Source organism: Lytechinus pictus, chromosome 16, assembly GCF_037042905.1.
Source record: "Lytechinus pictus isolate F3 Inbred chromosome 16, Lp3.0, whole genome shotgun sequence".
NCBI classification, from domain to species: domain Eukaryota; kingdom Metazoa; phylum Echinodermata; class Echinoidea; order Temnopleuroida; family Toxopneustidae; genus Lytechinus; species Lytechinus pictus.
Window position 1 is genome coordinate 24,046,240 of NC_087260.1, and position 26,973 is coordinate 24,073,212.

Genomic DNA, 26,973 nt, shown 5'->3' on the forward strand with positions numbered 1-26,973 from the left:
AACGGCGGCTGCTATGGATTCCTGCAGTTTGCGTGCATGCATTAGACGCTCTGCATGCATAAGCACTCAACGTCCACTCATCAAACGGAACATCACCATGGCTCCCGCTCCACCTTCGCAAGATGATTTGGAAGGATATTGGGGCCCTCCAACATCTACACTTGATTGGTGTGAAGAGAATTATGTGACATCTTATTACATTGCAGAATGGTGTAAGTGACATTCAAACTCATTTCCCAATTTCTCCAGTCCAGTTGCCCTCCTGGCCCGGCCCAGCGCGCTGTGCTTGGCCAACGGAATGCCGCATCACATACCGCCTAACCGGCCCGCGTCCCGCTCAGCGACTTTCCAGTATATGGCACTTGGCAGGTTTCTGTGTTCGCGGCTTCGTCGCAAATGGCAATAGTAGGTTAGTAGTTCAATCAAAACAAAATATTTGACCATGCATTCCAATGTCACAAAATGTGACAGCTGTCCATTCTTGTCACCTATAAAATATTATTAAATGAAATAATTTTTTGTTCATGTTTGTAATTGTATGGTGGACACCAAGACAGTCTGCACACTGCACGGACTTACCTCGAGCGAAGTTTGTGCAGGCTCACCCAAGGGTTCATTACATGCCACCACGCACAGAAAATTCAAGCCATAGAAGTCGTGTGTTGTGGACCCAAGAAGTGAGATCCCAGCACGCGCGACCCACTAGTTAGAAATCCACTGCCAAACGCGGTTCGTGGTGCGAGGTTAGTATACTAATACTAACCTCGCACTACGTGTGAGTGGTGCAGGCTCCACTCCTCTTCACTACCGCGCATGCGATGTTTTGAAATCGGCAGCCAATTATTTATATTATGTGTGAGGAACTTCATGTTGGCTTTAAATCACCAATTTTGAGACTGATAGAAGCATGGAAAAGAAGTGAAATTTTGTGTAAAGTAAGAATATTAGTTTTAATGTTTTTAAAGATCGTGATGTTGCATGAATTTTATATTTTCCCCCCATAAAATCCCACCTTTGACTTTGTCACTCGGAATATCAGATCGAGTTCACGGTCTCGAAGTTCGGGTAGGTGGAGCGTAGTGTAGCGGTAGTAAAGTGGAGTGGAGCCTGCACAAACTTCGCTCGAGTTAGCGCTGACTGCGCACCTGTCGATTTGAGGACTTGGGATTTACCTTGAATGTCTTTTTATTTTACAAAATCTTTAAGTTGATAATGTTCCTTATTAGTTATGAGTGAGTGTGCCAAATATCTCATAAGAATTTGAAAGAAATATATGATTTTCTTTGAAAAAACCTCAGGCAGTCATTTCCAGATTGAACAAACAAATAGTACCCCATGTCTGCGCACCCATTCACTTTGCACGCGATCCAGGGATTTTGATGAGAAAGGCTGCAATTTAAGGCTGTCACATTAAATGCCCAAAATTCATTATTTTCCACCATTTTGAGTCAGATTTTTTAATGAATATATATTGCATGTGTATAGTTTGTGTTCCTTGCGTATCTTCTTTTACTAGAATTGCGCAGAAACGTGTATGCGCAGACAAGGGGGACTACGCAGAATTAGGGGAACTTGCCATACTAATTCATTGGGATTTGGGGTTATTTTTAAAATAAAAAAGTATGGTGGTGTGACCTTAATATGTGCGTAACGTAATTTTGTGCTAAGTCGGATATCTCATTTTGAAAAACTGATATCACCAACAGAAAAAGCGACACAAAATTATTCAGTATGATAATTTTCTTGAAGGTAGTCTAAGGTCAGGTCTCAAATTTGTTAAAATATTGGCAAACTTCAGCAAATTTTGTTATATTTTTCATCCGTTCCGAGGAAATCTAAACTTCTCGACGAGCATCAAGAAATAGCCAGTTTGCAAGCAGGTTTCCAAATATTAAAGTAGGCCTAAGTAAAATGTGATACCAACCAAATTTATGGCATTTTAAAGGGATGGTCCGGGCTGAAAGTATTTATAGCAGAGTAGAATTCACTGAGCAAAATGCCGAAAATTTCTTTCTAAATCGGATAACAAATAACAAAGTTATTGAATTCTAAAGTTAAGCAATATTTTGTGAAAACAGTCATCATGAATATTCATTAGGTGGGCTGATGATGTCACATCCCCACTTGTTCTTTTGTATTTTTTATTATATGAAATTAGGTTTATTCAACTTTTTTCTTCCAAGAACTAGCAAAATTGGATTGACAACTGATTTAGTGCATTAGATATTTATATTGCTGCAACTTATTTCATTATAAGGGAGATATATTATTCACGCAAGTATGAAATAATTATGATTTTATAAGAAAATGGAAAGTGGGGATGTGACATCATCAGCCCACCTAATGAATATTCATGACGACTGTTTTCACAAAATATTGCTAAACTTTAAACTTCAATAACTTTATTATTTGTTATCCGATTTTGATGAAATTTTCAGCATTTTGCTCAGTGAATTCTACTCTACATGTATGTATTAAGATATAAATATTTTCAGCCTGGACAATCCCTTTAACCTCCATCTGATACAATTATCTGACCTTTGTCTGCTTGATTTCTTTTTCTAAAGCTTTGCAAAACAATCGTTAAGGTCACACTTTTTTTATGACACATTTTCAGCCGAGCGCGCACAAGTCGATCGCCACAGAATTTTAAGATCACGATACCAGTGAAACCCTTGACCTGCTTTATAATTCCGCCAAGCAAATTTGACTTTGGGATCTTGCCCTCCGTTTGTGTGAACTGTGAGAAATTTTTGATTGAAAATCAACTTGATTATAAGTTTTTAAATATGAACAAAATTATGGTCACCCCATTATACATTCATGACAGACGCATAAATGTGAGATGAAGCCCAGTGGCAGTGGATTAACCCATAAAATGCAGAAATTGAATTTGATTAGTTCCTCCTGCGAACTGTGCCAACTCTTCAAATGTCACTAAATACCACCAGGTTGGGAGCTGAACAGAGAGGAAAAGAAGATCTTGCATTCAGAACTGAACCATATATGTAAAATTATATTTACAAAGAACATGAAGATAATTGATAAGTTAAATTAGATAATGGTGAATTTGTAAAATTATATCTTTCATCACTTTCACCTTCAGGAGAGTATTTACTCTCAGAGTCAGAGACATTGATTCATTGCATTCTCTAATTGATTTCACATTCCAATTTCCATTAATGTTCCATCATTTACACAAATAGTAATGACAATAATGTAGACCTAATTCTATAACATTATTTTTTAAACCTACACATAATAGCTCTAAAGGTCAAGTCTATACCATTTGTTTACCTCCACTGCCCTGCCTGTGGGGAATCTACATTAAATCTATGTCAATGCAGTACACAGCATACAATAATTGCATTAAAATATCACTTTTGTAACCAAAAAAATACAAATTTTCATACAGTTGCAATTTATTTTTCATAATTAGTAACTTAGGGATCATTTTTGTATTCACCAGAGTGCTAAAAAAAATGAATTTTGGGCATATTTTTTTGTACGCCCTCCATTGGTGGAAAGTAAAATTGCAAGAACATTGTCATTTTCAATCTCTATTTTTAATTTAGAAAAGATAGTGAAAAGAATTGAATTTATTTAGGAGCCAAGTTATGTGACGAATAGCTGTAAATGGAAACTACCAGTGTAAAAAAAATCAAGTATTTGTCCCCAAGAACAAGACAAAATAAGCCAAACATTGCCAATTGTATTTCCCCACTCGGAGTAAGTAGTAACAAAGAACAAGGTTTTATCATAACTTTGTTCATTGAATGAGTGGTCTATACAGTGTACTGTGTACCATTAGAAGTTTCATTGAAAGCGGATCTGTAAAATATGAAAGATCTTTAAAAATATCTTGGTTTCACTAATTTTTCACAAAACAGTAGTGTGCACACAAATGTTGTTGGTATGCAAATGAGGGAAATGATGAGGTCACACAATTTTTTATTTATTAAATCAAATATGTCATTTTATTTTTCATAAAACTTGGCTTTGTGCTTAGTGATAAATATTTGAAGAACTTTTTTTTTTAACTGAGTGAAACTTGAAAATATTGTCACTTTTAATATCATTTTACATCTGATTTATTGTTTTTTTTTTTTTTTAATCCTCAGTGGTGTGTATGTTCATGTTATAATGTTTCTCTTCATGATCATGTCAACTTGTGATGAAGATTTCCTAGATATGTTAAGATATGTAAATTTTATTTAAAGGAGAATGAAACTCTTGGAGCAAGTTAGCTTTTGTGAAAGCAGAAAAATCAAAGAATAAGATCAACAAAAGTTTGAGTAAAATAGGACTAGAAATAGAAGAGTTATGAGCATTTGAATGTCGAGATCACTAATGCTATGGAGATCCTCCAATTGGCAATGCGACCAAGATCTATGATGTCACAGATGAACAACTCTCCCCTTTTGGACACTGAAAATATACCCCAAAACATCTCTTTTTGCTCATTCTAATCATATCTTCCAAGTCCTTTGGAAGCGCATAGAGACGTTATTTATAATGTGTTATGCGCTATACAAGAACTGTCTATTATTATTATTATTATTATATGACAAACGATTCATAAATGATATAATGTTGTGAAACCTCTGTACTTGTCCTCTCATAAAGAGAACACCTCACCTTGTGATAGACTCTATATAAATGTGAGAATATTATAAGTGAAATAAGTACTAAAGTAATGAGGGAGTTGTACGTGTGTGACATTACAGATCTTGGTCACATTGCCAATGGGAGGATCTACATGGCATTAGTGATCTCAATATTCAAATGCTCATAACTTTCTTATTATTCATTCAATCTTCCTCAAACTTTCAACAATATGTTTCTTTGATTTTTCTCTTTGATATGGATTCAGCTGGTTTCAAGGGTTTCATTCTCCTTTAATTTTTTTTATTTTTAGAAAAATTTTGTGTACAGATGATATACATGTATTTTCACTTTTCATGTGCATTCTGGGTTTTTTTTCTTTCTGCAGGGAATACGTTATCCAACCTATTCATGATTGTGCTCCCTATAATCTCCAGTGTATACATGTGGAAAGAGAATGTGGAAATGAGATATATCTGGGCTAACCTTAGCTTATTAGGTAAGGGTTGATAAAATCTGCAATTAATAAAAGTTCATATTTTATGTTTTAGGCAGCCTATAAAGTGGAGAAGTAGTAGTAGAAGAAGTGGTAGAATGGCTGTATTTCTGTAGTAGCAGCAGCAGCAGCAGCAGTAGTAGTAGTAGTAGTAGTAGCAGTAGCAGTAGCAGTAGAAGAAGTAGTAGTAGAAGTAGTAGTAGTAGTAGTAGTAGTAGTAGTAGTAGTAGGTAGTAGGTAGTAGTAGTAGTAGTAGTAGTAGTAGTAGTAGTAGTAGTAGTAGTAGTAGTAGTAGTAGTAGTAGTAGTAGGCAGCCTATAAAGTGGAGAAGTAGTAGTAGAAGAAGTGGTAGAATGGCTGTATTTCTGTAGTAGCAGCAGCAGCAGCAGCAGTAGTAGTAGTAGTAGTAGTAGCAGTAGCAGTAGCAGTAGAAGAAGTAGTAGTAGAAGTAGTAGTAGTAGTAGTAGTAGTAGTAGTAGTAGGTAGTAGGTAGTAGTAGTAGTAGTAGTAGTAGTAGTAGTAGTAGTAGTAGTAGTAGTAGTAGTAGTAGTAGTAGTAGTAGTAGTAGTAGTAGTAGTAGTAGTAGTAGTAGTAGTAGTAGTAGTAGTAGTAGTAGTAGTAGTAGTAGTAGTAGTAGTAGTAGTAGTAGTAGTAGTAGTAGTAGTAGTAGTAGTAGTAGTAGTAGTAGTAGTAGTAGTAGTAGTAGTAGTAGTAGTAGTAGGAGGAGGAGGAGGAGGAGGAGGAGGAGGAGTAGGAGGAGGAGTAGTAGTAGTAGTAGTAGTAGTAGTAGTAGTAGTAGTAGTAGTAGTAGTAGTAGTAGTAGTAGTAGTAGTAGTAGTAGTAGTAGTAGTAGTAGTAGTAGTAGTAGTAGTAGTAGTAGTAGTAGTAGTAGTAGTAGTAGTAGTAGTAGTAGTAGTAGTAGGAGGAGGAGGAGTAGTAGGAGGAGTAGTAGTAGTAGTAGTAGTAGTAGTAGTAGTAGTAGTAGTAGTAGTTCTCATCAAAGTCATACCAACATTTCTTCTAAGGAGAAATGTTGGGCTTGTCATTTTATGATAAAAGAAGAAGCAATGTGCGATTACATGTATGTGCCCAATATCTGCACACTTGTGCATTACTCTAGAGATGTTGATGAGAAAGACAGCACTTTAACCCCCTGGATAGCATGAATGAAATAAACTATAATTTCCCCCGATTTTTAGTGTGATTTTTTTTAACAGCATCCTCTCTGATTCATGTGAAAAAAATATTTATGTTGTGTGTCTTAAAGTTGTAGTCAAGCCTGAGAAATTATTTCTTTCTTTTATTCATTTTCTCACTTTGCAGTTGTTGGGATTGGCTCATGGTGTTTTCATATGACATTGTTATATGGCATGCAGGTAAACAAAGCAAAGTGAAAGTTCATTCTGATGTCAAGTTGGTTTTGATACAAGATTTATTAGATGTGGTGAATATCCTGTAAAATTGAAAGAGAAAGGATTTTGTGATGTCATGCATGGTAAATACATGTAAATCTATATTCAATAGTGTGCTTTTATATCAGAAAATGGATCCCTTTAACTCATGTTTTGCTATGAAGAAATATACATTATAAATTATTGGGAAAAAATACATTTTAGTTTCAAATGAAATCAACTTCATGTCAGGGTGATCTTCCACTACAATTATTATTCTTGTACCGTATTATTAACTAAAATGTACAAGTTTATGCTGCATAGACTACTCTTCTTTATTGTTCTAGAAGCAAACATCCATTGCTATGTCTTTATAGCACAGAATTCATAGAGGCGTGCATGCTCAAAATTTCTTCTTTTTTACCTGCTCTTTCTGAATATTTTTCTTTAAGGGAACTTTTTTAGTGATTTCAGCCCTTTCTATACTTTTTTTTATATTTTTGATGTGTTATATAGTGCATGCAACCATACATGTACATCTTATACGTCTGTGCTTTTTTAAGCCCCCCCCCCCATCCCCTGTACTTGACAGAGTTACACTCCACATACTTGTCATGTACTTTTATAGTACAGTGTTGGTATGTTGTTGATAAGCCATTGTAACGCAACTTCATTGTCCCTTACAAGCTTCTGGCACTTGAATCTATTCTCTGATATAAAGCCGTTAGTAAAATACCTTTCTATTGATTTCCTAATGTTTTGTTCACCATAATGCAAACTCTGAAGAGAGTTCAACAAACTTTTGGAGCAATTTGTTTGCTCAACCAATGAATGAATCGATCCTCTTCATTCATGCAATCACTATGAGACTAGCCATATACTTATCTCATCTAGTGTTAGCTCCAACCTAACCAATGTAATTTCTATTGGAAAGAAGACCCTCGGGTTGAAGTAAAAACACTTTTTTTATCAATTTCTTTCTCCTTATTTGAAAACTGTATGTAGCATACTTGTTATCTTAGAAAATGACCATTTTAGTAATGTACCAACCTTTTGGAGGGTCTTTTCACTGTCCATCTTTTCATATAACAATCTTTTTTTTTTGCCAAGGACATTTTCCCAAACAACAACAAAATCACAAATTTTTAGTCATTTTTCTTCTTACAGCAATTAGGTAATTTCTTGCCAAGGATTTTTTTTCAATAATTCAATAATTTTCTGCCCCCCTCACCTTAGAGGAAACCCTGAATCCACCCATGATTTTATCCATTCATTAAGATCACATCAGGACCCCAAATCATAAAATTTATAATTGAATATTTTGTATAGCTAGTGTACACCCAGGACAAAGGTGTGCCAAAGATTTTTTTAGCTTGTTCCTATTTTATGAAGTTAATGATTTAATTTTGGCTGGCCCATTGCAGAAATGAAAGATAAATATGAGCAAATATGTATAATTATATGCCAATCCTTTATTAAGCTATCACAAAAAGTTAATGTTTGATGAGATGAGTGATTGTTACTAGTTACGCTGGTTTGTGAACTCTGTTTACCCTTGGCAGTTGGTATTTGGTGTAATTAGAAAAGACGCTGTTTAAACATTCTTAGTGGATGGCATTAGGTCTGTTTACACCTGCCAAATTAGGGGAAAAAATACATACACCTACTATGAACTATGTCAATGGATCGTGTTCACACTCTTGTAATATCAGGGCCCCGTCCTACAAAGAATTGCGATTGATCCGATCAATCACAACTATGGATGGCCAGCGATGTCAACATCTATTAAGCATGTTTGATCAAAATATTTTCTAACTATGATGTATTTTCATGCATTCATTGTTTTCTTGAAAATTCACTGTACTTCTCTTTGTTTACAAAGGACATTCTGCAAATTTCCTGTAGAAAAAAATTATGACACTGATGGATCAATCGTAACTCTTTGTAAGACGGGGCCCAGGTATGCTAACGAGAGTGAAATCAATAGTACTTAGAGAATTTGAAGTTGTGAATATATCCAAAGACCACATTGCAAGAACTTTTGCAGGATTTCTGCTAAGTTCTTGAAGATGTTTACACTCAACAATTTGATCTACTTTTGACTTGTTTGAAGGTCCATCATATGTTAATGTTAATTGATTGATTGTATAATTATGTCACTTTCATACCTTGTTATACGCCCGTCCTAGATGGGACATATTATTTATTTTAATTTCATATTATTGATCAGTTTTGGTGTGAAACAATTTCAATTTCAAGCAAGAAATATAACAAAATTAATTCATCATATCAAATGAAAGGTGAGGCATGTAAGAATGTGGGTCATTTTGCATGCTCCTAAACTACAAGAACTTCATCTGTTCAGGCAGATGTGAATGCATGAAATCATTATCAGATACTTGACAAATCTTTGTAAAATACAGGGATAGGACAAATGCATGTAGGTCTGCTGAGTGCAAACTTTGCTGTGGAAATTCAATAAGGCATTGTACATGCACATGTATGCAGCATAATCACATGACAAGCTAGGCCATTTAAATTTAAAAAAAAATCAATATTTGTAATGCTGTAGAAAACTTTTGTTAGAAATCTGAGCCTTTTCCTTTGAAAGATTCATTTTGAAGTCTGTCTATATTAAAAGCTTTGGTAAAACTTCAATAATGTGTAAACTTGAAAACTGGGGAATTATTTGTGTTGGTTCACCAAAACTTCAAGAGGGTTTATTAGAGTTCATTATAAAAACAATTTGTTATTATTATTATTATTATTATTATTATATTTACAAAATTACATTACTTTTTTTGCAGAGGTGCACTCATATACTTTGCTTCTAAAAAGTTGTGACTTTAAAACCCCCTTTCTTATCATAACCCATTTTGTGAATTTAAGCAATATGTTTTTTTTTTCACCAATTGAATATTTTAGTTTCTCTTTCTATGATTGCAGTTGCTTGATGAGCTTCCTATGGTTTGGGGATCAATAGTCATGATTTACATCAGGTAATTAATATTTCTTGATTTTATGATGATTGTTGTGGTGTAAGAGATAAAAAGTATTGTATATTTTGCAGGTTTGCGGCTAGAGGGGGATATGAATGGAACAACTGAAGGTAGTGAAAAAAAGAAGCCTGGAGAAGGAGATTAAACTATATCCTCATTCTGTTGTATATTTGCTTTTTCTTGGAAATTGGTTTTGGCAGCTCTTAGGGCAAAGATCTAGAAAAGTTGGTTGAACCAGAACATTTTTATTTGGTGAATTATTGGCTATTTGGAGGTGAGCGCGAAAATCAGCCGTCGTCGCTCTATTCTGTATTTCCTACAAAGATGACTTTTTTTTTCTAGGAATCATGAAAATAATTTTAGTAAGTAGGAAAAGGACAACAATGAATTCAGTAATGGGGGTAGTTATGGTGATGAGGCTGATGATGATGATGAGGATAATGATGATGATGATGAGGCTGATGGTGGTGGTGGTGGTGGTGGTGATGATGATTATGATGCTAAATATGATGGTGGTGATAATGATGATGAGGCTGATGATTAGTCTGTAGGCACAGACCCGGATTGAAATTTGATCAGCTAGTGTGTCTCCATGCAAAGACTAGCACATACAAAACTTGCTGTTTCAATTGACCTTCAGTACACAAGGCATGAGTAGGCTGCACATTCAGACCCATAACTCGAGTGAAGGGTTTGCACAGCAGACTAGCTGATGATGATGAATGATGATGATGATGGTGATGGTGATGGTGGTGGTGGTGTTGATGATGATTATGATGATGATGATGATGATAATGATGATGATGATGATAAGGCAAAATGATGATTGTTGTTTGTTTTTTTCCTCCAGTTTTGAGAGCTGTGAAAAACCAGGGAATTTGAACACAAAGCTCCTTACAGCTCTGTTCATCTACTGTTTATTAATAACCATCATTTACCTCACAGCCGTCAATCCTCTTATTCATCAGGTAAGATTGATTATACACTCTAATACTGTTGTTTAAAATGTATAAGCATGTTGTTTATTAAACCTGTCACTCTAACAACCAATTTGTTTTACTGCGTAATAATTTGTTTAAACAACTTGTTTAAAAGTTTGAACAACTTGTCCATTTCATCACCACCATACTTTCGATGTCTTCGAGTGGGTGTTTCATATTAAAAGCTGTTTGTAAGTTAAGAGCAACTTTCAAAACGACTGGTGAACCTTTCTTACGCGCTAAATAATCACCAATGAACATTTAATGGTGAATTTTATTTACCACAAGAACGGATCATCAGTCGTTTTTAAAGTCACTGTTATCTTACAAACAGCTTTATGAAACAGGCCCCATGTATGGTAAATGAACTTGAGATCTGCTACCAACAATAATACGTCCATTTCTAATACATTATGTTTGTATTATGAGTAATGATATTACCATACATTGTAATGATATTACCATACATTATAAGGATATATTTGGTCAAATAAAGTTTGCAAATATATTGATAAATTATTGTAGAGTAGTAATAATCTTAATTTAATTTCATTACTAAGCACTACTCAACTTATTTTGTTTTTAAATATAACAGACTGTACATCTTTTCAGCAAGCTTAATTTTTCTACCTTTAAAACTTGTTTTTGTTGATTTATTTCCCACTTTAGGTTGGATATGGGTTTTTAGTAGTGCTACTGGTTGGGCGTGGTATATATATGTTACGGTAAGAGAGAGATTAAGTTTTGATTGATGTCATATCATCTCTTCACCTCTCATATTTCATCACATGGTAGTCTGAGTAATAATTCTTTCTATTTGGGGACTAGCTTAAAGGGAACAGTTAACCCTTACAGCGCATGGGTTCGGATAAAAGCAGAACAAAGGTGTATAGATGAAGGAATCACTTTGAAGAAAAAAAAACAACTAAATAACCAGCATTTTTTTTTTGGTGAAGTTTGGATTTCCCGAAGTCATATTTATGATTAGCTCCCCTAATAATTTCATAAAGGCTTGTTTCCATGCAAACTAAAAATATCTTCAATACCTGTGCACTCATTTGATATTTCATTATGTTCATGCTTGTGCAGAAAAGATTCTAACATCTGGAACCATTTGGAATATAAATAGTTGTATTTCATAACACACAGTACCCTTATAGGGGACCCTGCTAAAATGAAATTGAATATTTACCACTAAATTAAATATTATTAGTATGACTGTGTATCACTTGGTCAGATAATTTTGCATAATTAACCCCAGCTAAGGAAGGAAATGATCTGATTTTATTTTCCCCAAGACCAAAGATAGGTTGCTTGTGAGATGTGTATCAATTGAGTCTGGAGTGTGGAGACTAACCTTTCATAATATTTCTGATATGCTGTGGGTGGAACTTGAATATTTTCTGTATACCTCTACTGTGATTGAAAGGACAATAACATAAAGAGTTTCACTTTACTTTCAAAGTAATTGACTCTGAGTGACTTTAGATTGATTTCAGTAATATGCATGTCTTGTATAGAGCATATCATGTGATGTAACATATCTATGCGCTTGCAAAAGGGAACTTAGTTATGTGCCCTGAACTTAGTTCAGCAAGCCTTTAACATTTCACAAACAAGTAGTTACCGTAATTTCTGCCAGGTTCCCATTTACCTCACCTGAGTCATTGCAATGTTACCCTCTTTGACTTCATAAGCTGTGTGCAAATTATCTTTGTTTTTCATGTTAGAAAAAAAGAACTAGGATAATAAAATGTCTTCTATTTTGATTGATTGATTCATTCATTCATCCATCCATCCATCCATCCATGGATCGATCGATCAATTGATTGATTGATTGATTGATGGATTGATTGATTGATTGATTGATCGATTGATCGATCGATTGATTCATTCATTCATTCATTTATAGTCATCTACATGTATCTAGTCATCTATTGGGCACATGAAAGATGACTATACATGTATAAAGTGATTATCATACCCTCTAACCATAGAGCTATTAATAGCTCTATGCTCTAACCCTCTATTAATCTACATATACACATAACCTAAATCTTTAAGGCATTCACTGTAACATGTTCTTATACAGTACATCTTATTAGTAATTAATATGAGTAAGGTCTCATCAGATATCAACAGTAAAATCTATTTCTTCACCTAATCTAATCTTTAAGTCATTTACTGTACCATGTTTATGATTTCATGTGAGTAAAGCCTCATCTAGTCATATCAAATTGTGTGATTATATTTTTTGACCGTGGAAATCATATAAAAAATATTCTTGGCCATTTTTATGATTTTTTCATAAGATTTTTTAAAATATATTTCATCCTTTTTAATAAGTAACCCATCCCATTAATCTCTTTCCCATTGTGGTTCTAAACTACTATCACCAATGCTTGTTAGGATATTTCACAAAGATTGAAGTATGAGTAGCACCTAAAATTCCTAGTTACGTGGGGTATAGTATAAAAGGCATCACTGCATTGGCCAGATCATACTATTAAAAGGACATGCGCTACTGCGTATAAATTTATCAATAAGATTGTTGAATATCACATGTGCATCTGTCCCTAAGCATGATTTTAAATCACACTTTAAAACCCCTAGTTCCACTGTGCCGATTTCGCTATATTTTGGTCAACCTTCAGATCGGGTAGGATCAAGGGAAAATCAACCCTTTGTCCAAGGGAACACTGTTAGTACGCCAGGAAAGACCTGATTAGGCTTACCCCATGATTGTGCACTGTGTCATTTACGCTTTTCCAGCTTCCCCCACGGTTCAAAATTGGGCGTTGCCAGATTGGGGAGATCGGCATGAAATTTGAACATGTTCAACATTTTTCGCCTATCATGCTGATCAGAACAAATGCCCGCTCTTACCCCATCCTCACAACATTGTTATGCTGTGCACTATTGAAACCGATTCCTTTCTCGCCCTCCACTTATCTTATGATTAGAATAGATCAGGGTTTCAAATCATGATAGTAGAATAGCCCATTAAATCTTTGTTAACCTCCCCCTGATATATATCATTTGGAAATTTATGATTCAGGGAGGCAGGTCACATGCTGCTTATTGTATTATATATATATATATATTCAATTAATTTGCATATTTTTCCAGCTTGTGTTTTATTTTGTATTCTTACTTTGGTACATTCACCCTTTTCCCATTACACAGTCTTAGTTATGTTCAAATTCATTTACTAGTAGAGTCTATATTATTTTAAAATTGAGTTCATATTAATCTCTTTATGTTTTAAAGTTATTTACAATGTATAGGCCAATGATTTGTTTCTTTCAACAAATATTTTGTCATAAATCAACTACCATACATGTATATAGAAACAACACATAAATGTATAATGAAAGATCTTTCTCTTTGCAAGCTGAGAAATGAATATCCATATCCCTATTATTACTTCTATATACAAGGATCTTTGTAATATCCTATCACTCAATTGTACTAACCAAGGTCATTCATTGATATGTAGCTGGGTGTTCATTATGGAGTTTGTACCTGTCGGTATTAATCATTGATAAGATAGTAAGATATTGAGATTTTCTGTTCTCGGTGAAAATATTAAGGAGTTGTTCTTCTAAGGCAGAAAATTTGTATGAATAATAAATGAAGGTTTAGCAAGAATCCTTGAATAATAAAATTTTCTTTTCAGCATAATCCATTAATACTTTTGTATGAATTTTATGATCACCCGGGGGGGGGGGGGCACTCAGTATATAATGCATAGTGGATATGTGCCGGGGAGGGTACCCCCATTTTTACACTCAAATTTCCGTTCCAAGGCATAGCATTTTTGTCTTATTGAGAAAAAGAACAAAGAAAGCCGCTCCAAAGCATAGCATTTTCTTCATATCGAGAAAAAAGAAAAAAGACATCCGCTCCAAAGCTTCGCATATTTTCCTTTACGCCGTTCCGATCGTATTGATCTGCTACAATGAGCCGCAATTTTGGTAAAAAGCGGCCGCAGAGTGCTGTCCGACCATCGCCTCTGCGCTAGTGCACCCGGCACCCGTGCCGCCGGGCTAGCTGCATGCACGTACGCCCGTTCCATAGGGATGAATACGCACTCACACACAGGCGACCCGTTCAAAGGACCCCCGTTTTCACAAACATTTGTAGTTCCGAAGCCCGTTCCGAGGACCCTCCTTTTGACAATAAGCCTGCTCCAAGGCCCCCGTTTTTTGTCTCGCCCGCGGCACATACCTACTACTTTTTTGGTCGAGTACCCCCCCCCCCCCCCCTGGGATGATCACAAATGAAAATATATTTTAAATTCATAACTTTATTCTTTGAAGGATTTTTGCTAAAACCTTTATTCATACATAGGTTTCTCCTTTTTGCTGGTCTGTTGACTGTTGGTAAAACCTATTTGATGTCAGGGAAGACTTCCCCTTTTATGATATTGACTGTCTTGTATCCCAAAGTCAGACTGTACATGTAGATCAGACGAAGAAATAATTATGCATTTTCAGGGGCTAATTTTCACAACCTACTATTCAAATTTGCAACATTGCATAAGCTTTAACATAGCAGTCAATGTCATTTTTCATTTCTTTTCATTAACCTGGATTCCAGGGCTCTTTTTCCTCCAGCTGTACATAGGTGTAGTTAAACAAATTTAGGTGTATTTTTATAAGTGTTGAAAGTAGAGTTCATGTTACTTTCAAAATATGATAAAGCAAGGCAAAGAATTCTTACCATGGGTTTTGAATTAATACATGTATCCTTGCAAAGCTTTATAGCTTGTTCATATTTATATCATTCACAGTTTCCTAATATAGAGTTTTCAGAATATTCTTATTAGTTTTTAGATATCACACTGTACATGAAGCGTTCATTCCATCTGAATGGCTTTTCATGTGTTGTATTCCCATTCATTTATCTATTCATTACCTATAGTGTACACAAGCTAACAAGGTCTTAACATTATAGAATGTCATTATTTAAAAAATCACAATCATTCATTTGGAACGTTTGTAGATGACAATGCTTCGAAAGCAATCATTTTGAATGTTTGTAGGTGATTATATACAATGTGTGCATAAAGGGATTCAAAAGTACAGTTTGAGAAAACATTTTCATGGGAGTTTTTTTTGTAATCATTATGCATGGTGGATTTCTGGTTTATCCAATGGGGTTTAATGTCTATTTTTTATTGCAATTCATGTCCTCTTTTTCTATTTACATTCATGAATCATACATTATGTTCATTACGGTACTTTATCTTTAAACTAATTCCTTATCTTGAGACAAAATTACTTTATCGAGTAATACTTTTAGATTAAAAAAAATGAAAATCATTTTTGGAATGATAATTGACAATATTCTATATGGATGTACAAGCAGTTGGACTGATTGGGAATGATAACAAAAGAATGAATGGGAAAATTCTGAAGATATATAGGCCTACATATAAATAAAGGTTTTTTTTTAACTGGATAAACTTAACAAACTTACTCTTATTTGTTTACTCACTGTCTCTGTGTACTCACATTATCTTTGGTGTATGTACAATAACATTGACAAATTATATATCTTGCTAATTGATGTATTCTTTTCTCCATCATTTGCAGATTCCAGACAATCACTTCGTTACTTTTTTTACTTTATTTCTATTTCTGATAGACCAGTTGTGTAAACCTGTGGATTTCATGTGTTGCTTCAAAGACTCAATAATTAATTTGATTGCAACATGAATAAGATCAAAGAAATCTCTCAATTAGCAGCAGTATTCTAAATGCTATATTACTTGGGTATACATGTATCTATTTATACATCTGTATCAGTATATTTATGTATATATACGCCATAATGACCTATTACAATACAATATTAAATAATTAACACTTGTGTGTCCCCTCCTTTGCCTGCATGCCACCCCCTCCCCCTGCTAATTAGGATTTTAATTCCTCTGTTATTCCCTTTCTTGCATTATGTTTGTTTGTTTTGTTTTGTTTTTTTCTCTCTCTCTCTCTTTGTAAACTGTGTAAGCCTTTTCCTGTTGTACGGTAATCAGGGGGATAGACCTCGATAGGCCAATGGCTTTCTGTCTTTCCCCCACATCCGCCGTACAGCGGAAATCATTGTTTTTATTTACTGTGTTTTACTATCTGTTTATGACTACTTATACTTTATACTTGTCAATATCTGTTCTGTTGTATAATAATTTTATTTGTATTTATATATTTATGTATTTTTGTGTATTTTAAAGAGGTGTGAAATAAATGATTCTGAATCTGAAAAGTATGGTAGTTGTGTTATACTGTATATAGTTCTCATTCCACAGACCAATTTTAACATCAGTCATTTTCACAATGTAGATGCATTATTATCATGTTTTTGTAGGTTAGAAAGAATTTATGCCAAAAATCCATAATGATATACAGTATATGAATCAAACCACAGAAATTAAGAGTATCAGAGGCCTTCCATCGTAGGGGAAATGAATGGGTGAAAATTACCGAAATAATTTTAATGAATTGACATGATTTGAAGTGTCATTTTAGGTATGCATGTGTATTTGTCCAAATGTTGGATTTTTTATTAAAGGGGAATCCAACCCAAATAAAAACTTGTTTTTATAAGGAAAAGAAAAATCAGACAAGTTGATAGGTGAAAGTTTGAACAATATTGGACAAACAACAAGAAAGTTATGAATTTTTAAAACTTGTAAATATTGGTAATCACTATACCCATGGAGACTTCAAATTGGCCGCATATGGGATGTCATAGTGATGTAAGGCAAGGACTACTCTTCCATGTCCTCCAATACATATTATGGCTAAAATGTCATTTTTCCCAAAAATTTTATTTCTAATTATATTTTTCTTTCATGAGGACATAATACAATATACTACGTGGGTTATATTTGGATTACTGCCCCAGGGGAATGGGTACTTAGGAGAAAACCACAAATCCCTGATAATAAAGTACATGGCCTATGGGAAAGTTGTCCTTGCCCCTTGTCATAATTTACTTACACAGTTGCCAATTTGAAATCTACATAGTATTAGTGAATTCAATTTTAAAGCAACTATAACTTTTGTATTGCTTGTCCGATTTCTTTCAAAGTTTCACCATTCTGTTTCATTTATTTTTCTCCTTCCCCACACAGCATTTTATGGCCAAGGCTGGATTCCCCTTTAAAGTTAACTTGTACATGGTTGAATTCAACTTCGTCCTCATACTCAAAGTATCAAATAAAATTATCATTGTTGCTTGCAAACAAGTCATATTTAATTTAATTTGTTTTCAGATACTATGGAAGGCACAAAAACAAGTTCCTCTACGCATATTGCTTAGGGCTGTATGCATTTGCATTCTTCCTTTGGAACATTGATAACAACTTATGCACAAGCGTTAGGTGAGTGTATGTTTGTATTGATATGGGAGTGTTTCATTGGCAATTTTGTTATATTTGTTCTCAGCCAATCAGATACATGGATTTCAAACACATCTGTCAGTGAAAATTCTTTAGGAAATAACTTCATGCTATGATATACGAAATAGAGAATAGGCTTTAGTGTGATGGTACCAGATATCACATGAGGTGATAGAAAGATGCTCTATATTATAGAGAATAGAGTGTCTCTTTCTTTTTTCCATATGCAAAATGGCATGCCATCACATAAATATTAATAGAACATTCACTATTTGTGTTGTACAATGCCTCAGAAGTTTGTAAAAACAGAAACAATGATTTCCTTATGTTTATCTAGGAAAATGATAAAAATTGAGAACAAAAAGCAAAATACCTCAAACTTACATCTGATCTGCAGCAGCAATGCACATTTTGCCACTAAGTCCTAGGTATATTGAAACTTGTATTTATTTACTAATTGCAACGAATCGAATCGTATTATGATGTCAAGTCCGTGCAATGCTACATTTTGGACGGTGCATTTGCAATGGCACAAATGTTTGACATTCAGCCTCCCATTTGCTTGCGTACAACAAGCTAGGCATTGTACAATCTGGTATCTTAAATGGTAGTTAACTTTTCTTATAAATTCAAAACAGTTAAAAATGTATGAAGTGGGAAAGTATGGTTGAAATTGGGGAAATAACAATTAAAACCTTCATTAAGAAGTTTGTTAAGCATCATTTATCAGAAATCATGTGAATAGGTATGGATCTCATGAAAAGCGCTATATAAGACTAAGAAAAGTTTTTATTATCATATTCATTACTATATTTTGTTATATTGCATTATTTTTAACAGTTAATTTTTGGAGGTTTTTCCATTCCATTTTAGAAGCCATTTTCAAAATGACTATCATCAACTGTTTAATATGACCCTTTGAGTCATCAATGTTTATATAAGACATACATTTTTATTCAATTCAGTGATTTTTTAATTAACAATCATCATGATGAAAAGGAACTAAGAGTTGTCTCAAGTTTCAAATTCTATGATATTTTGTTTTAATCTACTTTCAATTTGTCCTTTTTTTTGTGAACAGATCCCTCCGCAAGTCCCTGCCATTTCCTTTAAGTGCAGTAACACAGCTACATGGCTGGTGGCACATAATGGCGGGCACCAGTACTCATTGTTTTGTCATTTTAATGTAAGTATCTTTAATTATTGGCGTGGAATGGAAAGTATCATTATTGAGATATTTATATTCCTGAAATGCTAGGATAATTATGAAAAAATGGTACCTTCCTAAAAATCTGATATCTTTTAGCAGGGACACTGCTTAGTATTTTTTCCTTTTTTAAAATGTATGAAGAGTAGTGAAGTTAGATAATCTAATTTAGATTGTCTAATAAACTAATTTAGTTTTCTCATATTATCTAGATTAAATTAAATATCATGGGCATCCGAGCAGAGGATTGTCATTTGTATTGGGGGGCACTACAATAGATGTCCCCCCCCCCCCCCCCGAATAAAGGATAATCTTCTGCGCCAATGCCCATGCTTTATAGTCACAGTACAACAAATTGATGCCTGTTGTCTTGGTTAAGAAATTTATTTCATTCATGAGTCCACTGTTTGAAAAGTGGACTCATTAATTAAAAACAGTGGAGTCATGAATGAAATAGCGTACTTAACCATGGCAATTTGTCAGACTGTGACAAAAGCGTGCATTAGCATTGGACATTTGTTAATATACACGGTAAATTAGGCGTAATTATAGAGAAAATCTGCATAAACCATGGGTTTCACCCATGGCTTTCAAAACTACCTTTGCAAATTCGGGCCAATGTTTGTATTTTACATATTTCAGCTATTTTTAAACCAATTTTGCTCAAACAAATGTTACCTGAGTTCATTTAAATATTGAAAGTGTCACCTCTCCTACTATTATTCCTGCATTTTATTCTTTATAATCTTTCAATCTCAAAATCATTTTTTTTAATATTAACCTTACAGGTGCAACTTTAGATCAAATTACCTACGACGGGAAAATAAACTCGAGGTAAGTTGGCCTAACCTATGTACGAATGACATCTCACACTCTTTTATTTAGAAATTTTAAATCAGAGATTGTGATGCATATAGATATCCAAGACCAAGTGATGTAAAACTGAGTTCTTTATTACTATTTCCAATGCTTTCATTAATCTTCCCCTTCCCTGTTTTTTCTTGTATCTAATCTAAAATAAATTTATTCCTTTAAAAATCAACATGTATGTATGATTTGTTTTTCTTTGGCTTTACTAAAGGGTTATTAATGTGAAGTATACTCGAATATCATCGGACACTACGATCGGGGGCGGATCCAGGATGTTCCAAAAGGGAGGGCACATTTTCCAGAGGAAAAATTTGACAAGCAAAAATAATGACATTTCGTCCACAAAAAAATTTGACACTTTCGAAAGGGGGGCACACTTCTTTTTTAACGGCATTTTTATATTTTAATTGTGCTTTGCCCTCCCCTGGATCCGCCAGTGACTACGATATTACAAAACTAAACCTAGTCATTATTGGATGCATTTTTACCAATTAAGGCCCTGTCACATCGTTCCCTGCAAGCCGTACAGGTGAGTTGCTGGTGATTGCCCGCAACTCACCTTCAAAATGTTTTGAGTATGTTCAAAACTTTTCTGCGTGCAAATCAGACTTGCGTGCGCTTCTGCGTGTGAGTTGCGTGCGAGATCCTGTCAATGCGGCCGACTTACTAGCAAAAATAGTTATTCGCAAGTCACACGCAAGGCTTGCACGGAACAATGTGACTTCCATATAATTCAGATATGGCATTTTTCCGGCCATTAAGGATTTAAATTTGTGTCTAGCCCCCTCTCTTAATAAAGTTTTTTATTTTATTTTTAGTTAATTTTATGTAAAATAGTTGTTTGAGCACTTTAAATATTTTGTTAATTGGATATACAGTGCGTCCCTCAAAAAGAGGAAACCCGTTTTCAGAGGTAGATTTCACAATTATTAAATATGTTTTTACTATTAATTTTATACTCATGGCAAGAGTGGAATCTCATCTCAAATTTGAAACCAACAGCTTAGCAATTCGTTCACACATGGTAGATTACAAAGAATAAATATTGAGGCATAGCAGAAACGATTTGCGCAGAAACTCACGTGTGAATCTGAATCCACTCTCATTTGAGGGATCAGCGAGAGAATCTTAACAAAGAATACAGAAGAAATGCTAATGAGCCAATCATGAAATAAGCACAGTCTTATCTCAAACAATCTTGTCCCATTTTTCTGCGCAACCTGATTTTGACATGAGAATTTCAAACTCCTGTTGTGTTTGTCTCACAATGGTATCAAAATATAGAGAAATAATTGAATTGTATGATGGTGTACATGGACTATCATAATTCATATTCCTTTAAAGGAAAAAGACATGAGAATCTTGGTTTCCTTTTTCTGGGACGAATTGTATTACAAAGCTGCTGACAATGATAATATCTTCCATGCTTGAGAGAGTGTTTTATATAAACGACAAATATATGCAGATATTCTTTTTTTGATTGGGCACCTGTAAAATCAGCCTTCACACTACAACCGTTATGGCCACATGCATTGATGTAATCTAGTCTAGTAATGAAATTAAATAGTGACATTCACTTTTGGGGGATTTTACCAAAACTAAAGATAGGCTTTGATATATTTGTTTAAAAAAATGTTGGCACAAATATTTTGATAAAGAAAAGAATGCATATGCATTGTATACCTCAGTTTCACCAAAATATGATCATGAGAGTGAAGCACACCCATTAGTCTTAGAGTGAAAATATGCAAGACACATTGTGTTATCTGTTGGGTACTGAGTTGCCATGGTAATGGCATTTTGGTCATCATATAAGACCAATAGATAGAACAGGTGTATATATATCACCTTCTCTTTTTCTCTTTAATATAGAGAAAGAGTAGCTTGAATTGATAATTACATGACATCCTAATTTCTTCTTAATTTTTTTCTTTTCAGTATACTGCTGGTCTGATTCCATTCGTCCGTCATCCGGTGAAAGGTTACGAGATGAATCACAACATGTAAAGGTCAAAGGTCATCAGGGGAGCATTTCGTGAAAGGACTCGTGGGATATTTCATCAGACAAGGCCTGCTTTATTCAACAGTTACCATGGTAACAATCAGACATCTGTGCTTCTCAGCCAATCAAAGCCAAGGATAGTTTTCAGAACTGACATCTTTTCAGACGACAAATGTTGATGGAAAAATCCCCTTGCTTCACGTCCAGAGTTGATGATGCTTATTGATGGTTGTTTTTGTTTTGGTCTGTATACTTCTTGGGTTGAGCAAAGAAGATTTTTACAATCAGGACACCATATAAAACAAGTTTAATATCTATCGAACATGGGGCTAATTTCATCAATTGATTGCATTATTAATGTGATTGATCAATCTTAAAAATCAGCTCCATGATCGATCGCTTATAGCATTTCAGGATCCAAATGAAGGGAGCTTATAGCAACTCAAAGAAAAACTAAACACCTGAATTTCACGTAGTAATATTCAGTAAGAAATTTTAATGAAGTCATCAAAATAGAATAGAATAAAATTTTCTATTTTCAATTTATGACCTGAAGATAAGGTAACAGATAGATTACCTTAAAAGTTAAACTTTTTACTGATTTGAATTCCAGCCCTGACATTGAATTTGAGAAGCTTTTTTTTTAATTGTCAGTCTCATACTCATATAGGTGTAATACACAGCTTTTGATACATCAGCATTTGTCAGGATATTTGAAAATAGTATAACGATTATGATTTTTACAGGCTGCCATGTCTAAAATGACTGCATGCTACTTCTACTTAAATCTATATGCAAAAAAATCATGCTTTAGCCAACATTAAATGTTACCTACCACCCCAAAACCAACAATAAGTCATTAGGTAAGGTTCTCTGTAAATAGCCAAAATAGTAATTTAGTCTCCAAAAATTAAAAAATAGGTTATCTGAAAGAGCAATTCTTCTACTTCATACTGTAAAAATTTGAAGTCGTGAAGTTGAATAAAAGAAAAGATAAAGATACAAGAGTTTCTTGGACACTACTTTTTCGGACTGCTTGGAAGTTTCACTGAGATTACACAGTCAGCATGCACATCTCATGCTTGAGTGAACCCCAAACTTCAAACCTTGTTTTCTCCTTATTTTTTAAGCTCTTGCGGAATTTCCTCTGCATTCAATCAAGTACTTGTAATAGTTATTGTTGGTCAATTTTAACATATCATATATCATTTTAAAGCTTAGGAAATGAATTTTCAGGTTCAATAAAAATCTAAATATTCATTTGGCCCGAATTATTGTTGGTTATTGGGTGGCAGGTCACAAATCTCACAGGGTTATGTATGTTATTTGATATTTCTCCCTTTTCATGTTGAATATCAAATTAAATTTGATAAAAAATATTTCAGGGATAATTGTAACATGTGTAAACATTGACCATTCCATTGTTTTAAGAATGAAGGATTCCTTCACATTTTACCTCATGAGATACATATATGCAATAGATGTTCAAAAATAATAGTAATATTTCAATATTTCTTGAAAGATTTGAAGGCATGGTATTTATTTTTAATAACATGTTCATATTTTCCTTATTCTTAGTGTTCAAAATGTTCAGATGTCTATTTTGAAGAAGAATTACTTATTCTGTGAAAATACATCCTTATTTATTATGAGCTTATTTTTCGAGATTGTGGAAAATTTTTAAAATCATGACTGAAATCAAAGTAGGTTGATTGACCTTCTATAATCAAGTGAATTATAAATTGCAAAGTAAATACTTCATGAGTTGCTTTAGAAATATTTCTGCATATGATAATTAAAATACCATTCAAAATGTTTTCAAGAAATTGTTCATACCAAACAATGTTAAATGACACTGTTTAATCATTTTATTTCTGTTATGATGGTCAGAAATTTTTTTTAATGTACAATAGTATTTGTTTTAACGTTTTTTTTTTTCTTTAATAAGTTTGATTTTAAAGACAGCAAAATTGCTAGTGGTGGTATAACCATAGTCTAAATTTAAAAAAATATATATCTCATTGGAGTTTTCTTGTGGGTACCTAAAAATCTACAATATCCAAAAAAAGATTTATTTTATGAGTGTCATTGCAGCTAACATATGATGGACCTTACCTTGAAGTTAGGCCTGTGACATTCCAAAGACTTTAAATTTCAGGTTTATATCTTTTAAATTCTTCAATTTACACATATATTCCAGAATGGATATGGCAAGTTCTTCCAAAATCATATCACTGTGGCTTTTATTTTATTCATGCAATAGTACCCAAATAATACACATTATTTAGAGGATTAGTAAGAATCGTACCCACAAGGAACCTTTGGAATAGTTCTAACGTGCCTGAGGTGTAGCTGAGGGCATCTGGACTGTTTCAAAGGTAACAGCTTGGTGTAATTACTCTTATGCCTGAGCAAAATTATGTGTATTTGTATATGTTCTATTTGATAGTTTGGTTTTTTTTTTGATAAATAAATCATTCTCATCTCATATTCATGACCATTCAATAGAACTAGGCAGGAGTACCAGTCATTTCCTGTTAGCATAAATAATTGAATGTTTGTGTTAGAAATTTTAGTCAGTCATTTGGTTAGGATCCATATAGCAATGGTATGATAATTTTACTACTTATTGTAAAATTCTATGCAAATTTGTGCATTTCACAATCATTTTGCCTCATTTTGTTAAGTCACATTAGACACTTTTGCATACAAGAATGAAAATATGATTGCTTGGGAGTATTAATTATCAATACCCTTATGTAGGTTTTTCTTTGTATTCATGGTACATTATTACCATGAAGTTACATGTATGATGTAGTAAATCAGGTAAATATATAGCCTTTGTAGTTGAATGAGATGCAAGGATTTGAATTTTATGTCAAATGGGTTACATTTCTAGTTAATGCTCAGGAATTTTAATTTGTCTTTCACAAATATTCCATGATATGGTTATTCCATGCCAAAGGATTTAACCATGGAGATGCTATCTGATTTTAAATTTCTTGTTGTGAAATCATAGTATTCGTAGTAAATTAAAAACCCATTCTAGATCTAGTATGCTCCAGAGGGAGTGGAGAAAGTATATACATTGGGTGATTTCAAGTCCGGTGTTGGTGTTAGTGTTGAAATTTGGATTGCTTCCCCTAGCTCCAAAACCTATTCTGAGTTTGTAAAACTGATCCAGATCACATTATTGACATCTCAACAACCAATGAGTGACTTTTCTGGACTATCTTCATTTTATGTTTGGTGTTATACTCATGTAAAAATTGACCTAACACTGACACCAAAACGTCAACACTGAACTTGAAATCACCCATTCGGGCAATGCAGTGGAAGATGACATGGATCTCGTAACAGTAAGTTTAGCAATTAATTGCTAAATGCAATGGCCTATCAAGATCATCGTTGCATGTGCATTTTGCTCAGTAGACTAACTAGGAACTAATCAGAATTGTTCTTTTAAACTTAGCGATGAGATAACCTTTGTGTTACAGGCCCTGGATAATGTTTTGTTCCAATGTATTAATAGCTACTTAAAATGGAACATTGTTAATATTTGTATTACTTAGGATATATTTCATGTGTTGATAGTTATTAAATGATACACATGAATGAGGACATTATTATGAACTATCCATGCACAATACCAGTAAAATAGTTTTCATATGCATAAGGCGATATCAGATGGTCTGTAGACTGTAATTTACTATTAAAATGATGTGTTTTATAAGTGATGTTTTATAAGATTATTTAAATATTAAGTGCCAGAATGGAATGGCATATTTCAGAACCATGGCCGGTCATAAATTATTACTTATGATCTGGTTGTAAGTAAAGTTACAGATTTGGAAATATAAAAGCCTGGTCACATGACCACATTTGTCTCATCACTTGATTAGAATCTATTTCATCCATCCTAATATATACATATATTTTTTAATTCGCTCGTTTTTTTTTACAGTTTTTGGTTGAGTGTGTGTTTCTGTTTTTACTTAGTAGTAGTTTTTAGACTACTAGTTGATTGAAAGAAAAAAATCAAATTTATATGTTTGTTTGATTGTTGTAAAGAAAATTTATCAAATTGTCTAATTTATGTGTCTAATTAACTTAATAAATCTTGGATATTTGCAATGTGTGTAATTGTATACAAACTTATCAACTACATTTTTAGATCATGATAAATATTTCCTAAATGTGATACATGTATAATATTGTGCTATTAACCAAAGAAAAATATTTTTTACATTCCTACTGCAAATAGCCTTTCAGACGTCTTTCACATACTTGTTGTATTTTCATAACAATGGCAGATATTCATGAACCATGGTAGATACGTAAGGGTATGCATTGCAAGTCGAGAGCATTATTGTATTCTGACGCTCTTATTTGCTTTAGTTTGAACTCTCAGTGGCTCTTGCAAGAGACTTATCAGATTTATTGTAAATATGCAATTACGTGTAACTGCAAATCCTATTGATATTAACTGAAATGATTGCAACTGATACAAGTGTGTTTGTTAAGTTTCTTGCAGGGCCCTTTAATATTATCCCCAATATGGAGACATCTCACATATAATTTTTTCTCTTAGGATTTGGAAAGAGTTTTTGTTTTTCTTGCAATGCACAAAGCATCAGTCATTTAACTTCATATTTTAATAGCCTTATGATTACAATATGGATATTCCAATGTATGTACATTTTTGTGTAATGCTGCATTAAACAATTTGTGAAATAAACGAAAGTTCATGTGCTATATATAGAGCCGTTTATCAAAACTTGAACTAAATTACAAAATATGAGGAATTATTATAAGTTAATTTATTTGTAATTATGAGATATAATGATTATTATTTAGGGGCACAGTCCTGTTTTACATTCAGTGGACGTAGAATATTTGCTAAAACCATCAAATCATATAAAGAGAGTAATGAATTTTTAAACTTTTCATTTGTGACGTCATATTCAAGCAGCTCATTCATTTGTTATGAAATATAAGTTTTTTTTAGAATTTTA

General features: G+C 33.5%; 1 protein-coding gene across 1 annotated transcript; it reads left to right on the forward strand.

Annotated features, from left to right (window-relative positions):
• LOC129279536 (alkaline ceramidase 3-like) lies at positions 1 to 26,973 on the forward strand. The gene is made up of 10 exons (XM_064110887.1): positions 1 to 212; positions 4,994 to 5,104; positions 6,425 to 6,477; positions 9,439 to 9,491; positions 10,342 to 10,459; positions 11,141 to 11,196; positions 17,754 to 17,861; positions 18,961 to 19,065; positions 19,875 to 19,920; positions 21,895 to 26,973. The coding sequence occupies exons 1-10, from the start codon at positions 14 to 16 to the stop codon at positions 21,961 to 21,963; spliced, it is 918 nt and encodes a 305-aa protein (XP_063966957.1). The 5' UTR covers positions 1 to 13; the 3' UTR covers positions 21,964 to 26,973.